At 37.8% G+C, this 17,376-nt stretch overlaps 1 protein-coding gene across 3 annotated transcripts in view; it reads right to left on the reverse strand.

Moving 5' to 3' along the window:
• Nucleotides 1-956: 956 nt before the first annotated feature.
• Nucleotides 957-17,376, reverse strand: part of CPEB4 (cytoplasmic polyadenylation element binding protein 4) — a 72,467-nt gene continuing 56,047 nt past the window's right edge. For all 3 annotated transcript variants that reach the window (XM_086362176.1, XM_086362175.1, XM_086362174.1), the window contains 6 exons: nucleotides 16,356-16,529; nucleotides 11,437-11,526; nucleotides 10,958-11,076; nucleotides 9,234-9,348; nucleotides 7,928-8,109; nucleotides 957-5,358 (listed from right to left, as the gene is read on the reverse strand). In XM_086362176.1, the coding sequence (XP_086218302.1) occupies nucleotides 5,131-5,358; nucleotides 7,928-8,109; nucleotides 9,234-9,348; nucleotides 10,958-11,076; nucleotides 11,437-11,526; nucleotides 16,356-16,529 (908 nt within the window). In that variant the 3' untranslated portion in view covers nucleotides 957-5,130. The remainder of the gene's footprint in view (nucleotides 5,359-7,927; nucleotides 8,110-9,233; nucleotides 9,349-10,957; nucleotides 11,077-11,436; nucleotides 11,527-16,355; nucleotides 16,530-17,376) is intronic.

Here is a 17,376-nt window from a genome sequence, read left to right on the forward strand (position 1 = left end):
ATATTTAGGCAATTTAGAAGCAAAAGACTCCCCGAGTCCATTTGTCTAAGGACAAGAACTGCTTCTTCCAGTCTTAAGAATACTATGCTCCAAGTAAGAAGGAGTAGAAATTAAATTTTACACAATGGGATATATTTTAGTATTAGGTTCTAGGTATGTGGGTTCAATCCCTTGGTCGGGAAGATCCCCTGGAGAAGGAAATGGCAACCCACTCAAGTATTCTAGCTGGGAAATCCCATGGTCAGAGGAGTCTGGTGGGCTACCGACCACGGGGTCACAAAGAGTCAGTGACTAAACAACAAAAACAAAACCTTTAAAAGCTTGAAAATGCAGTCTAACATATAAATGACTAAAACACCACAGTACTCAATGGTCCACATGATTTATGGACCAACCCAAAGATAATATTTTCAATTCACATGCTGTAGAGAATATAATCCCAGAGGCCACATCCTGTGGTGTGAGGATATACGGAGGAACTGGAGGGTTAACATTCAAGAGAGACTTGTTAACCCAGATCCTCTTGCTGGCATGGCCAGAAATCGAGGCTCTTCACTGACAAAGACTCAAAACTGACCCTCTCAGATACTGACTTTCCCTGTTAAGTAAACATGTGTTCCCCTACTTTCATCAGACAGTTGGCCTTAAGCAGATGACTGAACACTGGGGTCGCGGGCTCAGGCCTCACACACACACTGAAGACCACAGACAAAAAGACCTCTGCAGGGCAGCATGTGAAGTAACTGTGCAGGCCAAAGACAACAACCACTGCCATTTAGGTGTCTGCATAAGCAAGGCACATCTTCCAGGAGCACTTACATGACCAACATCTTTTCATTTCAGTTTCTTCTGCTTTGGCCAAAGAATATGTTCCAAATATTTTTTAAATGTTATATTCCCAACCCTGGAAGCACAATCTACTTATGTTGAAAATAAATAAGTATATTAAAAGAAAGCTGAGTTAAAAGTTTTATTCATTCAACATCTCACATTACAAATATTTAAAAATTATACGCATACTGGTATAAATAGTCATTTGCAAACTATTTAATAACATTAATTTTCCACTAGCACTTCAACAAATGAACTCTTTTAAAAAAGGAACTGTGTTATATAACTTAAGAGTAGAACATACAAAAATAGGAACTTAACGTGAAAATGACTTTAATAAAAAATGAATTACCCTTATTTAAAATGCTATAATAAATACTACAACCTCCCCATACACAGTAAAAACTATATGGAAATTCAGCCAAGTAGTACAATTAACTGACATACTTAAATAACTTTTCCTTCTGATAATATGAGCAATACACTGGAAAAAAAACATTAGGGATTAGTAAAAACTAGACACCCACTTGCTAAAAGTTTCACTTCCAAAAAATATAACAAAAATCTGATGAAAATTATAAAAACTAATTATACTTTAAATTTTAAAAATATAAAAAATAAAACAGTTGAATACAATATTGTCCCAATTCTTACAATGCTATCAATCACAGTAGCTTTAAAATAAGATAATAAAATAAAGCAAATGACCAAAACCTCTTTTATTCCATTTTTAAAAATAATCTCAAATTTACATTAGTAGAAAGATTGATTTCTGATTCTTTTCTTTAGAAACACCAGCAAGAAAGAGGATTACTCTTAACAGTAGAAAATGACATTTTTAAATGTCTGCAATTAAAAACAAAGAATTACACTGCAAAGATCTTTCAAAAGTTTGAAATAAGTATTGCACATAACTTGAAGTTAACTTGCCACAATTCATCACATTCAAGTTTTAAATCACCTTTTAACAGAAGATTCAACTCTTCAAAACAAAAAGGGTGAATTATCAAGTCTTTCCAACAGCACTCTCATAAAATGCTAAATTCATTCACTGCAAGTTTTATTTTGCATTCTGCAGAGGTCTGTGTATGGAGAAGTATATATATTATACCAAAGCGTGGGGACCAGAAGAGGAAGGGAGAGGGTTCCTTTACATAGAAAATAATCAGAAACACTTTATTTTACATTGCAAAAATAACCATGTAATTACTCTGTAACTACATTGTAAGTACATGGCTGGTGCCATGCTAGTGCGCTAGAACTACATGCTTGGTAAATTGAAGTGATACCCTAAAATCTGTAAACTAATTACATGTTAATTATGTTTTGAGTTACATGGTAACTCCCAACTACAATCCCATGTAATCTGAAGGACATGTAATCAATAAAGTTCAGAGTAATAGATAATAATTGTTTATGCCCTGTAAATTGAAGTGTAACCAAATAATCTGTAAACACACTTGTCACACAATCACAAGTAAATATTAGTAGAATAACAATTTCTTACATTAGTCATGCATACTAACATTACACACCTGTCCCACGGCAGGCTATTTTTTTTCTTTATATATAATTTAAAAGAGCAGACATCTCTGAATCAAACACTTAACATCAATTTATTAATATTAAAAATGGCTAAACATTCACCAAAAATGTCTGCATTATGAATAATTTTAAAAACTTAGTAAGAAGCTGTAGACAATTTTGTTATTTTAAATTTCTACCCTATGCTTATGCATTTAATCTTTTTTTTTAGGAACTACAGTGTTATCTGTCATTTTCATGCGAATTTTTTTTCATTAATTTGTTACTTTACATAGACTATCTCTTAAATTATAGGTACACCAATAGCTGGTGTTGGGGAAGGATGTTTAAGCAACATGCTTTCTCTTCTCTGCAGACTCTAAAATAGCATTGCCAGTGCACAACATTCATAATTTAAAATGTATGCAGAGCACTGAAATGTATAAAAAGCAGAATATAAGAAAATAAAATTTATTAAAATTATTTATATTAAAAAATGAAGTATATGAAGATCTCTCAGTAATAAAAGTACAAAAAGCTACTCTTTGCAATATGAAAAATTGAGGTATTGCATAAAGAGATATCCCGTCAGTGAAAAGTGTGCCTAAAAATGTTCACTGTTGGAAAAACAAGATATACAAAAGTAGTGCATAACAAATATACATTATGTGCATGACAAAATAAGTTAGCTACAAAAACACTGTACCGAAATTCAGCAGGTCATGTACAAAGGGAAAAATTATTATTCAAAGCTAGTTCTCAAACAGTGTTATTTCTTGTTAGCTCATCACACCTGTTTACTGAGTAGGAACAGCACGACAGCACACCCCAAGCCACCTACAAGCATTGAAAAGAAGAAGAAGAGGCAAATGAGCATTCCAATTAGAATTATGTCACTCAGGAGAAAAGAAAAAGTCCCTGACCAGCTACACAAGAGCACCCTCCGTTCACATGACCGCTTTCAATATTTGCAGGGGATTCTTTAATAAGCAGCTCCCTTTCTTGTGTCTGACTGTTAGACAGCAAATGCCTCCATTTTGACCTTTGGAACTTAACAGGTATACAGTTCATTAAAGCCTGGATTAAAAATAAAGGATTGCTTTTCCTAAACATGATCAGTAGGGGTCATCAGTCAGGTGGTTTCACCGCAGTGCTAGGGCAAGTCTTTGGTTTTGAAGGATCCAAGATGGTACTGATAGGTAGCACAACTAGCAAGATTGCCATTAGATTTTTGTTTTTAATGTTTTGCACACTGATGATAATAATCCTTTTCATGGTGGATAGGGCATTTCATAAGAAAATGTCCATTAAAATAAAAGTTACTTCCAATGACCAGGGCTTCAAGAGACTATTTTTCAATTTACCCCTGAAGCATACTGTTCAACATATAATAACGCCTTTCAAAAGCTAGAGTTTTATTTATAATAAAGCATGCATTACTTGATGAAGTTGGCACTTCAAACACTGACTATGTCCCATGCTAAATTCTGAAACTGTAATGTTATTTTATTTTATAGGAAGAGTAAGATAAACATACGTACCTTTGCACAGATTTACACAGTTACTTAGTTCAACAGTGCAAAACACTTTGCAACTACTTTTTGTTTTCATTTTCTATGTTACAACTAAATTACAGGATATCCAAAGTAACTTTAAATCTAAAAGTAAGCCAATCAGGAGCCAATTTGAATATTGGTTTTGTCTTCCAGTTTTGGCTACACATGGTAGTCTAACAAAATCAAAAATGATATCCTTGAGGTATCTCTTGATCTGTTTGCTTGCTTTTTTTTAATGTCAAAATGGAGAGCAAAGGCTGACACCTGATGAGTGTTAGGAAATTAGGATATAGAGTTTATATATAACATCAAAAATAAAATTTATACATTTGTTCTTTAGGAGAGGAAATGCTAGTTTTCCCACCAGTTGTCGTTAACTCTAGCTTTGGTAGGTTTCCTGGGGCTGTGACCGGATAAGTAAAAGTTTAAAAATAAATAAGTGCACTCCCCTCAGAAATAAATGTACCCAACTTTTACATTCTAAATTTAAAAACCTGTTTAAAAGAAAATAAATCTAGCTCTGCCTACTTTACTTTTTTTTTCTGATGTGGTAGTAACTTTGAGGCATAATGAAATGATATTCTGCCTCTAAACCCTTAAAATTAGTTATAATGCTGCTTCAATCTTGCTCATGCATTTGTGTTTGCTTTAACATGCTCTTTCCTGTTAATAATTGTTAACTTCCTCCACTGCTGTTGAAAGAACAGAAAGGGGATGGGAAAAAAAGGCAAAAAAGATGAAAGAAAAGAAAGAGAAAGGCAAAAGCACTTCCCTGGGGGAAACCCCGCATCAGGAGAGACTGATAGTGTTATTGTTACGTGGTTATTTTAATAAAAGTATTCTTATCTGTTATATTATCAACAATAATTTAATTAAAAACCCAAAATACTCTATTGTTTCATTTTTCTTTTAATAATTCTCTCTCTCCTCTAAGAAAATGCTGCAGGAAGTTTGGATCCTCTTAGTCTCCAGTGAAACAAGAGAATGAAACTTCCATGCAACATGATGGCAATACAAAAAAGGAGTTCATACATCTTGTTTTCAGTGACACGGGAATCTACAAAACACCTATATTATAGGTCATTCTCTCTGTTAGACTACTGTTAAGTTACAGACTGCACAAAAGGACATGCCAGCGTGAAGAGGTTGAGGAAGGGGGCAGAATTAACAGAAGAGTGCACTTATTCTGAGGCCTGAAAATGAGCACTGTAGTTATCCTTTAGTTCCAGCGGAATGAAATATGTCGAGGACGGTCACCACCTTCCTTCACCAGGGGCTTGTGGAATTCCCTGCCAGCACGAGAATGAATAGCAGCCCAGCAATATTCACAGTAATACTGCAGACAGGTAACATTAGCACAGAAAAATGGAGCAAATTTTCCCCCACAACGGGCCCCCTGACATTCATCACACAGCTGATCATCCAAGACATATGGCTTAACTTCCACCTGCAATCAAAAATAAAAGAAAGGCGTTGAACACTTCTCAGTGAATGGACCTAGCAACTCAGACTGTGTGTGTACATTTCCATCCACTGTCTGAATGAATCTGTGCCAAGGTGTCCAAAAGGAAGGGTCAATAACTACTCTACTGAAATTAAATTATCATCTTTTAAGCAACTAGCAAGTTTTTTATGCCCATTATTTTACATTTTTGTCTTATTAATTAAAGAGTTTTCAAATGAAAGACAAGGTTCCAGCATAAATTTAAAAGTGAAGCCAACTTAATGTTTAAGAACATTACAAGGTTAAACCCACGGGAGAGTTTTCATAGACACAAACCATCACTTTAATTAGTGGATCTGGATTCTCGTCATACGTGGAATTATAATTTGCACAAGACCAACTAAGAGATTCCCAGAGCCACAAAATACCACTTCAATGTACAAATCAGAGGGAAGCTGCCTGACTTCTACACCGTAAGCCTCTGAGCTGTAAGAAGGTCATGGTTTCTATTTACAGTGTACACATCTTGGGTTATAATCACAAACCTCCAACTCCAGGAAAACAAGACACAGCCATAGTACTCATAATCTAAAACCTTGCTTTGTTCTTTGTCAGGAAGAATGGTTTACTTCAGTCTAAAAGTCAGAGGTAAATTTATAAAACTGGGTCTGTTCCAGTGTTCAATAGGCCGATCTGTCATTTGAGCCTCTCAAGCATTAAAAATAACCTGGCTCTTAATTCTCCAGTGAGAAAAAGAGTTGGTTATTTTTAGTCTTGGAGAGACTCACGATTGAAACTCCCTTACACCAGGCTATCACTACCACTGCTGCCATCCATTTCTGACAAGGAATCCTGATGAAGGCAGACCATGAACAAAAAGAGGAGTGACACAGAAGGCCCGAAGAGCAGATGTAACAAGAAGATTAGGCTTCTGGCCCCGAGGCCATTCCATAACATCTACAGTGTGGCCAAAGAACTGGAGATCCTAGCGGAATACAAATTAAGTCTGAATTTCTAATGGCTAAACTTACAACTCCTAAACTGATGATGGAATGAAGCAATGAGGTGGGAGACACTGTTTACTCAAATGTACATATTTTTTAGTGCAAATAAAAATCAAGGAGGTATGTTAATACATACAGCAACTAATCCTGCCCCCTTCCTCCATGTTTATTAACAGATCTATACCTTTCCCTTTAACATGTTCACAGTATGATGACCACTAGGATGAGAAATTTTCAGCTACCACTTATGTGGAATGTACATGAAATGGATAATAAGCAGTAAACGTAAACCACTGCTGCTGCTGCTGCTGCTGCTAAGTCGCTTCAGTCGTGTCCGACTCTGTGCGACCCTATGGACGGCAGCCCACCAGGCTCCTCTGTCCACAGGATTCTCCAGACAAGAATACTGGAGTGGGTTGCCATTTCCTTCTCCCATGTAAACCACTAGCGACTGACAGTTTTTACGTACTAAATTGAGAAAGTCACAATATGGTCAATCACTAAAGACTTTTGAGCATAGGGCTTTGGAGCGCTGGATATCTCAGTCAGCCCTAACCAAAGTACCAGTCTGGCATGAAATAAGGAGCTGACACCAGAATGAAAATCAACGCACTGCTTTCTTCAAGAAGGTCTTTCTGTGAAAAAGTCTCAAATGAACTAAACACTGTGCTCCCTAGTGCAGTGGATTTTTATCTCAACACAAACTCACAGCAAACCATTTACTGACAAGCAGTCGATTCACAGGCCACACTCCGTCCACCAGAACATAAACCCATGAGTACAGAGACTTCTTACCCTAGGCACTAAAGTATTTGTTGAATGAATGAAACACAAAGCTAAGAAATTTGTGAATGCAAAGAAGACATATAGGGAACACAGAGTCTCAAATACAATACATTAAAAAACAGAAGAGTTCTCTCTGAGGTTTTCTCCAGCTTTCTGATGCAGAGGATAAACACAACAAAGAGGAATTTAAAGTGTGAAAATAATTCTAATGAACTACCACCAAATTTCAGGTGGTAAAAGAGATTACAAATGGAAGAGATTACAAATTACTCCATTCTGAGTTCTTCTAATTAATCTGTTATAATGAAATATTATTTCTTAGACACAGTCCTTGAAGTGAACTATTCAATCATTTGTTACATAGTGAATAGGAAAATAGGGCTTGTTGAGGTATTCTTGATATCCCAGGTTTAAAAAAAAAAAGGTGAGGAGATGTCAAAGGCATTCAAGTCTATATACTTAATATAATGAAGTACAAAGGATCTGTTAAATATTTATTGAGTGACTAACTGAGTAAATGAATGGATGGAGGTGATAGCTTAGGAAAGATTAAGTAGACTCAAGCAAAGTGACTTTAGTATTTTGTTAGGCTACTCAGAACACTAAGAGACGAAAAAAATCCACAGGAAATTCTTAGATACGCTCTAGAACTTGCATCTAGTGGACCCAATGGGCGTAAGTCAGCTGTCACTTCACTGTCATGTAAAATTCACCCATTCCGAGCTTGGCAATGACACGGAGGGCCCTTCTGAGAACTCCCCAGAATGCAGTCCAGGACTTACCCGTTTATCTATCTCTCCATGCTGCAGCTGCACGAAGCGGGCACTGATAGCAGCTATGTAACTCTGTTGATTAGAGAATGCGACTCGCCCAGCTCCTTTGGGGTATTTCAGCTCAGGGTCGGTATCAATCCCAGCATAGCACACACCTCCGTACAGCCGGTCCATTATCATGGCGAGCTCCACTACATATGGAAGGAGTAGAGAGGACATTTGAGACCAGGAAACATCATTTTGCTCACCAAAGGTTTCATCGAAAGAAGCTCATCTATTCATCATTATAGTAATTATTAAAATGAAACTAGTTATTATAATCAGTTGTCCGTTGTGTTCATTTTAATCTACTGTGACTAAGGACAGGGACTCTGCTGAGTGTTTCACATATAATCTAAACAACCGTATGACGTACGTAGTGATTTCCTGGAGAAACTGAGGCACAGAGAGGATGATCAACCTAAGCAAGGTCACGGCAAGTAAAGTGGTTGTGCTGGACTCGGTACCCTGGTCTATCTGCTCCATACCACAATGCCACCGTAAATTTACCAGTTAACAATGTAATGCTTAATAATCATTTAACACTAGAAAGCTAACTGGTAGACTCTCTGGGAGTCCTTTGAGAAGATTTCCATTAAAACCCTTTACCTTTCCCTATAGTCTAGCTATTTGCCAAATTTAAATTTGAAGTAATAAATGAATCTTATTCTCCACGAAATGTTACAACTTTGAAATGGCATTCTTGTTCATTTTATGTTCTTCATCTCTCTGATAATATTAAAACTCATATTATTTGAAGTTAAGGATGAAATTTCTTCTGTGAGTACTGCTCTAAAAACATGATGCACTGCTGAGAACCTTGTTGTAAAGTTCAGTGCTCAGCAAGTAGCTGTTGAGCACATGGGGTCATGGGAACAAACAGTGAACATCTCGATACCTAGCCCATCCCGGAAGGGCTTTCTCTCTTGGATGATGATGAGAGTGATGAGCATGAGCATGACGGGACCCTGCACTAAGCACCGGGCATCTGCTACCTCATTTAATCCTCAGAACAACTCTACATAAAGGACATACTTTTAATTTCATTTGACAGATGAGGAAACTGAGAATTAGAGAAATCAATTTGTCCAAAGTTACTCAGCTGTTAAACTGGAACAGAACACATGAATTCAAGCTAAGACACTTGGAGTCCAGGACTCTCACTATTAAGACATTAACTCAAATGTTTATGGAAAACTTATCCTAAAAAAATCTTTATAAGCTATTTCTTATGCTAAAGGATAAACAGAGTTTTTGTTGCTCTGTTGAATCATACCAGCTCGCAATGGTCGGGGAACACCACCAACAAATATAGTTTTTCGTGGGTCAAGAGGCTGTGAACCATCCATCACGAAGTCACTGTCACTGAGATTCCAAGGTCGAATCTGTACCTAGGGAGTGTGCAAACCAAAGTGTCTCAGTCTCAACACAGGCAATTTATGTGGAAATCAAGTTTACAATTATTACAGAATATTTTACTTTACAAAGCTGTAATTTATATAATTAAAAATCAATAAAACTGGAAAACCAAAGAAGATTTAAAAGCATATCCCAACACTTCATTTACTTTTTAAAAGTAATCTAACCAAGGCTGGAAAGTTCAATTTAATTGCCTATTATAAACCAAACTGCTTAACAGTAATACGACCTTAATTATCTGTAAGTTAATTAACTATTTTACAGCTTATTTGGGCTTCTATCCTACCCAACCCCTCAGCAGCCATATAATTTAAATTTAGCATGGTATTTGATGTTGATTAGTATACAGTGCTAAGAAACTAGGGTTGTGTGTCCAAACCTATGTCCAGGAAATGCAAACTACTCCTGATATTAACAAATCTAGTGCATTGTAAAGCATTTCAAAATAAAAATATGGATACCTACAGTAAATGTTTTATGATAAAACACTTCAGTGTGTCCATTAAAACTAACCAATACTCTGGTTTCTCTTCAGGTCATATAAATCTTTTGCCTTTTTCAACACCAAGAATCAAGTACCTCTATTTAACTGTTTGCATTTATATAACCATTACAAATGCCCACACCAAAGGCTAAGGGGTTAACATCAGGGTATTCTCAACAGGTATACCAACCAGGTCCCAAGGCCCAAAGTTTTCAAAATTAAATACCTATGGGGACCAGCAGGGGACAAAAAAGTCAAATAGAGTCTAGCCACACAGAAAATTGGGAACAACCCCAAGACACCAAGAGGAGCTCCACAAATTACTGCTTGAGCTAAGCCTACTGGAGCCTCCATCCCAAAATGGACCCTACCACTAGGTACTGGTCAAGGGATAAAAGATTGTGGTTTGTCAGATTTGTCAAAATAGGCCAATTGCTATTGCTACTATTCCTAAAGACTGTGTGAGCATGTGCTCAAGTCATATCCAACTCTGTGACCCCATGGACAGTAGGCTGTCAGGCTCCTCTGTCCATGGCATTTTCTAGGCAAGAATACTGGAGTGGGTTGCCATTTCCTCCTCCAGGGGATCTTCCCAAAAGACTAAATTTTATAATAAAAACTCTTTCAAAAAGAAACAACATGTAATGTACATTTACGTATATACATAATTTATTTTATTAATACTTGGCAAGAGTACCATAGGCAGCAAGTTATTTGTATAACATAACTTGCTGCATATGGTACTGGGTAAAATCTTGACCAAAGAGAGGAAGGAGAAAGACAGGTATATTTGTGATTCTGAGTTCTATTATTCAGAGGAAATTCAGCTACTTTATATTTATCAAATGCATACTAGATGACATCTTTTAATAGAAAGATTCACCAATACTTTAGTTAACCAAAAACTCAATGTCAGAATAATGTGCACAAATATATAGAATGTCAAGGTTAGGAAAATGACAACAACAAAACTTTTTCATTTTGATTCTACTTACAAATGTTTCAATTAACAGATACATTAAGATGTCTGTGTATTTTTCGGGAAAAATGAACAGAGGCAAAAATGAGAAGCTATTTTCATACTAGACTGCACTTACTGGCTTGTCCTTGATAGTGGGACTTGATACACACAGGTAGAGTTTTCCATCTTCTTCAATACACGCATCAATGAGAGCCTGAACAGAGCTTTCATCTTGAAATAGCAGGAATGCATAGCCTAATAAAAACAATTTTGAAAGACTTTTATTTTTCCCATTTTTTTCATAATTCTTCAAGTGAAAGGAAGCATAAAAGTAAGGAAAAGGTTAGAAAAAAATTAAACAAATAAACAAAAACCCCTAAAACTTAATCTCACCCAAAGTCTGACAGTATCAACATTAAGTTCAATTTGGTATTATCTTGAAACCTCTTTTAGAGTAAAATCAAATTTGAATTAAAAGTATATATTAAGTAGAAATTTTAAAAACACATTTGGGAAAATGTTAGTTTAGCAACAAACAGTTGTACACTGAAGGCAAACACTTATGAAAAAAATATGAGGATAAACTACACATGTATTTGAATCCTTAGAAATTACCTTTAGGAGGAAAATAGGATTTGCTCTCTGCTTTATGAGGCCAATCCACAATCAAAGGGCCAAAGCGACGAAAACTGGCTGTGATCTCATCTAATGAACAACAAACCAAAAAAGTAGATGTAAATATTCTTATGACCATTTTGGGAAATAGTTTAGAAAAAACAGTCTCAAATCTACTATTTACAAGAACAGTACACCAAGAACCCCTGCATCTCTTCATCTGGATCCCCCCACTGTTAACATCTGTGCATTTGTCTTCCCCCTCTTCCCTTTTCTCCTTCTACTGATGCACGAGTCTACCAACTGGTCTACCATCTTTTTCTGATGTGATGCTCTAGTACCACAAAATACAACTACTGGTACCTGCTCAAAGCAAGGTCACTCCCTTATGTACCAACATACAACTCCCCTCCAATAAGGAAATCAACAGTGATACAACATTCTCCCAATTCACAGACTCCATCCAAATTTTTAACTGTCACAGTAATACTTCTCTTTTCCTTTCTGATCCAGAATCCTATCTAGAACCATGCTACATTTAGATGTCATGTTCTGAGGGTATCTATTTTTTTCAGTTTACAATAGTTCTTCATTCTTTCCTGTCTTTTCTATAACTGATAGCTTCAAAATATACAGGTCATTCCTTCTGTAGGATGGCTCTCAACCTAGGTCTGTACTTGTTTCCTCATGACCTATGTATTCCAACCAGGAATACTATCATAATGATGCTATGTCATCCTGTCCTTTCACAAGATATGTTAATCTTGATCTGCTAGTCGAGTTGATAAGTGTCTGTATTTTTCCACCAAAAGGAAACCATTTCCCTTTGGATATGATCAATATTTTGTGGGGGAATACTGTGTTAACCATCAATATCCTGTTCCCTCATTAGGCCTGGCATTTACTGAAGATTCCTGCCTATATCAACTACCACAATGATAACTGCCAAATGCTGGTTATCTATTTCTATCAACCCTTCTACATTTACTAGTTAGTATAATTCAGTAAGGAAGAGTGTTCCCCTCTCCTCCATTTATTTAGTCATGCATTTATTTATATCAGTGTGGACCTATTTTATTCAATGGACTATAACCTGATTCTGGAGAAGGAAGTGGCACCCCACTCCAGTACTCTTGCCTGGAAAATCCCATGGACAGAGGAGCCTGGTAGGCTACAGTCTATGGCGTCGCGAAGAGTCAGACACGACTGAGCGACTTCACGTTCCCTTTTCACTTTCATGCACTGGAGAAGGAAATGGCAACCCACTCCAGTGTTCTTGCCTGGAGGATCCCAGGGACAGGGGAGCCTGGTGGGCTGCCGTCTATGGGGTTGCACAGAGTTGGACACGACTGACGCGACTCAGAAGCAGCAGCAGCAGAACTTGATTCTCTTTCATTTATTCAGTTTGTCCTCAAAACTGCCCCTGATTCAGCCAGTGGAGGGGTTCCTGTGTCCTTTGACTTACCCCCTCCCCCCATCATTCTTCAAGTGCTTCCATACTATCTGACCCAAGAAGATACCCCAGGCTTTCATCTTGTTCTTTCTCTGGCCTAGCCCCAGAATCAGCCTTTTTCCCCCTCCAAGATATCCTGGTTCCTTTCAGTGACAAAAGATACTTAGAAACTCCGATTTGGGTATTCCCTATAGTCATTGTTAGCGGGTATTTATTATTTCTAAGTCTTCTCAGAGGACAAAGCTAGGAAATACATGAACATACACAGACATATTTATAACTGTTTCTGTATCTGTGTACATTTATAAAAATGAGTTCATATTGGTACTTGTAAGTCCATTCCAACATCTCATGTCATCTTCTAGCCTTTCCCCTTCTCCTGTTTGTAAATTCCCTTCTTACTATGAGAAACCAAGCTCTCACTATCCTCAATTTTTTGCTTCCTTGATCAACGTAGCCCATCTTTCAGCGAGCTGCCCTGGCAGACTCCTCTGCCCTCCACCTCTGCACATAGCCCGTGCTGCCCTGATCTACTGGTCCCACACACACTGCTGCCACGGCCTCGGCACAGGCCCCCTCCACGTGTATGTCTATGACACACCTCCACTTGGCACCCTCTTCCTGCTCACCAACCATCCTCCTTGGACATCAACACCTCTGAGTCTTACAAGGAAGGAAAAGGAAGGGGACATGGGATGGACGGAAGACTTAATCATATTTTACTATTAATGTAAATGACACCAGTCATGCTGTACTATATATGTGGACAATCAATGAACAGACTTTGCTGCTAAGTCACTTCATAGGAAAATAAATTTCCAAGGAACTTCTAAGAAAGAGTAGGTGAGCTGTGCAGAGAAGATCTGGGAGTAGGGTGGGACAGGGGAACAGAGAAGAGAGATGAGAAGCATTTTGAAATTCCAGTCTGCTAGGACTGTTTTCCCCTCCTCCAGATTGTGACGAAGTTGTCTGTATGAACTGCTACAGTGCCTGTGTCTACATTCAGCCCTGTGAGACCACTAAATAAGGGAGTGATATCAGTGTAACCTAGACATACTGGGTTCACAAATGACTCTTTGTAAGCAAGGTGGGCCAGCCTAGTAGGAGAACCATAATCTTCAGCAGAAGGGAAAAAGCCTCCAGCCTATGTGATGTGCAGGCAGGAACCTCCTCAGCTCTATTACAAGAAAATTAAAATGAGCACAGCAAGCAAGGCTCTCTAGTCAGAGGTGTCCCTGCAAGCTTTCAGGGCTAGCTCCCAAGAATTTGCACTCCTCAGGGCCCAGAGGTCCACTTTCATCTGTGTCGTCTCCAAGCTCGGAAGCCAGAATTTCTGCTCTATTGGTTTTGTGCTTTTCAATATTCTTTGAGGCAGCCTCTAGTAGGTCATATAGTAAGCTACTTGCCTAACTGTCCAAGTTATTTTTCAAAGTATTAATTCTCTTTTTGTTAGTGCTTCTGGTACAAAATTCATTAGGTTCTAAGTGATCTGCCTCTAGCCCCATCTGCCCCATAAACTCTGTGATTCTTAGCATATAATTCTACAGAACATAGTATTTTTCATAAATACATATTTCACATTTTAATATAAAGGCCTGTCCACCTAAACTGCTACTGACTTATCGACATATGTGGTATGAGGCTAAAACAGGATGACTAACACAATCCCCATTAATTCTGCTCAGTTTAAACCACTTCCTGTGATGATTTCTTGGTAATTTTCCAAAAAGATATAGGCTATCTGGGCAAGAGGAGAAGTTTATCCTAAGCAACGTCAGATAAAATTCAGTCTTCTTTTTTTTGTATAAAGCATATAGTTTCCTCACTGAAGTCCATCCAGGGCTCAAGTGTTAAGGATTTGACCTCTAAAGGGTCATAAAACCTAGAATCCATTATACTAAGGAAAGTGAGGATTCCAGCTAGAGAATGAGGAGGCTGCATCTGGGAGCTTACTGGACAACACCATGATGAACTGTTTAGCCCCAGATGAACACTCTGAACAGAAGATATGCTTTCTGAGGAGAGAATGGAGACTGAGTCAGCCTGGCCTGAAATCTCAGCACAGCTTCCTCCAGGACACTTTATTAAAGATTAAAAAATAAAATTCTGGTGTTTATTTCAATCTTTAGTTGTTTGGAAGCCATTTTGCCTCAACCTTCCAAAAGACTGAGCATTTTAAGGAAAATGTAGTGTCACAGTAAATTAAATCTTAATCTAAATGGGACATTATTAAACCTCATTATTAGACCTTGTAGGTTTTTAGAGAAAACTTTTCTATCCTCCATAACGTTTCTATTTCCATTCAGGAAACCAAGACAAAATAGATAAGGGAAAAAAGCAAGCAAGGATATATGGTTGCTATATGGTCTGCTACTTTGATTTCTGTCAGGGTCACTTAGACCCACAGTTAAATGAAATACTTCTGGATAACTAGTTCTCTGTCTTTTTGCACGATTGGCTTCTTATTCAGCCATCAGAGCTCAAGTATTACATCTGCAAAGAGGATTTATTTAGCCAACAAATATCACAAGTCTCTCTTTTGAGATTTTGACTATCACATCAATCTGCTTTCTTTTCAGGACTTATTCACTAATATTTTCACACTTATCTCCCTTCGCCCACTAGAATATCAACTCTGTGTGAGCAGGGGCTTTCTTTCACAATCTTATTTACTAAATAATCCTAAGTACAGTGCACAGCATTCAGAAAGCATTTGATGAGTGAAAAAATATTCATAAAATGACACAATTCTTCAAGATTCCCTACAACTCTAGTTATATTTTTCAAAAATTCAGACTTAATCTAAGATTTTAAACTTTTAAATAATTAACTATACACTATATAGTTCATGGAATTCTCCAGGCCAAACTACTGGAGTAAGTAGCCTTTCCCTTCTCCAGGGGCTCTTCCCAACCCAGGGGTCGAACCCAGGTCTCCTGCATTGCAGGCAGATTCTTTACTAGCTGAGCCACAAGGAAAGCCCAAGAATACTGGAGTGGGTAGCCTAATCCTTTCTCCAGAGGGTCTTCCTGACCCAAAAATTGAACTGGGGTCTCCTGTGTTGCAGGCAGATTCTTTACCAACTGAGCTATGAGGGAAGCAGCAGTCATAAAAGGTAGGAAATAGGAAAATGTATAACTGAATTTAGCCAAGGCAGGACACACAGACAGTGCACTTAGCAGCTGTTTGCCCACAACAGAATCCTAGAGTTTTCCAAATAGGGTTTACGCTCTTTGATTTAGTCCAACCACTTGCCTCAGCTAGTTTCCAAAGTCCTACTCCCCTTCCTTTCGAGAACTGATTTTATACACTGTACTAGGAAGACAGGACAAGGGAACGATGTAATCACAACTGAACACCTGGAGCCAGATAATATTAGTATTATACTAACAGCAACATTACCTATGCATTACCTACTATGTGCCAGTCTGGGCACTGTGCTATGAACAGCTCTTTCTAAACATACCTTCATCGATGTCAGGAGGCAAGCCACCCACAAACACCTTGCGAGAGTATCGCTCCACTCTTTCTCCATTCTGGTGAGTGAAGCAGTGAGGCGAACCCAGACCACTGTGAAGAGGCTGATCCCCACGGCCATCATCCAAGAATCCATCTTCCATTGGAAATAGCGAGGACTGACCTGGAAGAGAAAGCAGGAAGAAAAAAAAAAAAGCTAACAGAAAATGCTCCTTGCCACTGATTATCTTAGACAAGAAACAAGGGAAACAGCAGATCCAGTATCGCTGCTGCTTTTGTATTTCTCACTGAATAATAAATCACTTAGATATGCTCTTGAATTTCCATCACCTTAAGGTCCCAACTGAGTCAGAGAGAAAGTACATGGTTAAATAGAGGGCTGCTCAACCATCCCACTGGGATCCAGAAACTTGAGAGAGGTGAAATGGAAGTACAGTAGAAGAGAGCAGTCTTTTGAAAGGCGTTGGCAGAGACTGCACTGCCTTGGCAGGGCCCCATGGCCACTGGCAATCTAGATACATACACTAAGTATTAAGTTTGACCATCAGATGCTAGATGACTTAAATTTCTTTAAGACATCATACAATATAGCCTGCCCAATTTCCTTTAAGACCGCCCCTAAAATGAACAAGTTGATTTTTAAAGTAAGCACTCATCTTGGTTTACCTTAACTAATGGAAGGTCATGAAAACCCATTTATGCTGTTTCCTAACTTCACTGGCTACTCTGACAGAATTTAAGATTTTTAGGTATGCTGAAGATAAATTTTCTTTTAGTTGAGTAATCATCAGCTGGTAAAGGTAGTATCTAATTCTAAAAACTAGTCATTAAATTTGCTGTTAGAAAATCCTATTATATAGAACATAAAAGCAGAAAAGATCAGAGATGCCAGTTGTGGTTAATATTCTTGCCATACTTACCTGCCAGCAAAATACAAACTTATAAATCATAAGCAAAACAGAGAGCTACAAAGAACTGTAGAATCTCTCAAAAACTGTTTTGCCACTTTT

Source organism: Bos grunniens, chromosome 20 (genome assembly GCF_055505025.1).
Source record: "Bos grunniens cultivar Pamir isolate PY7600 chromosome 20, Bosgru_T2T1.0, whole genome shotgun sequence".
NCBI classification, from domain to species: Eukaryota; Metazoa; Chordata; class Mammalia; order Artiodactyla; family Bovidae; genus Bos; species Bos grunniens.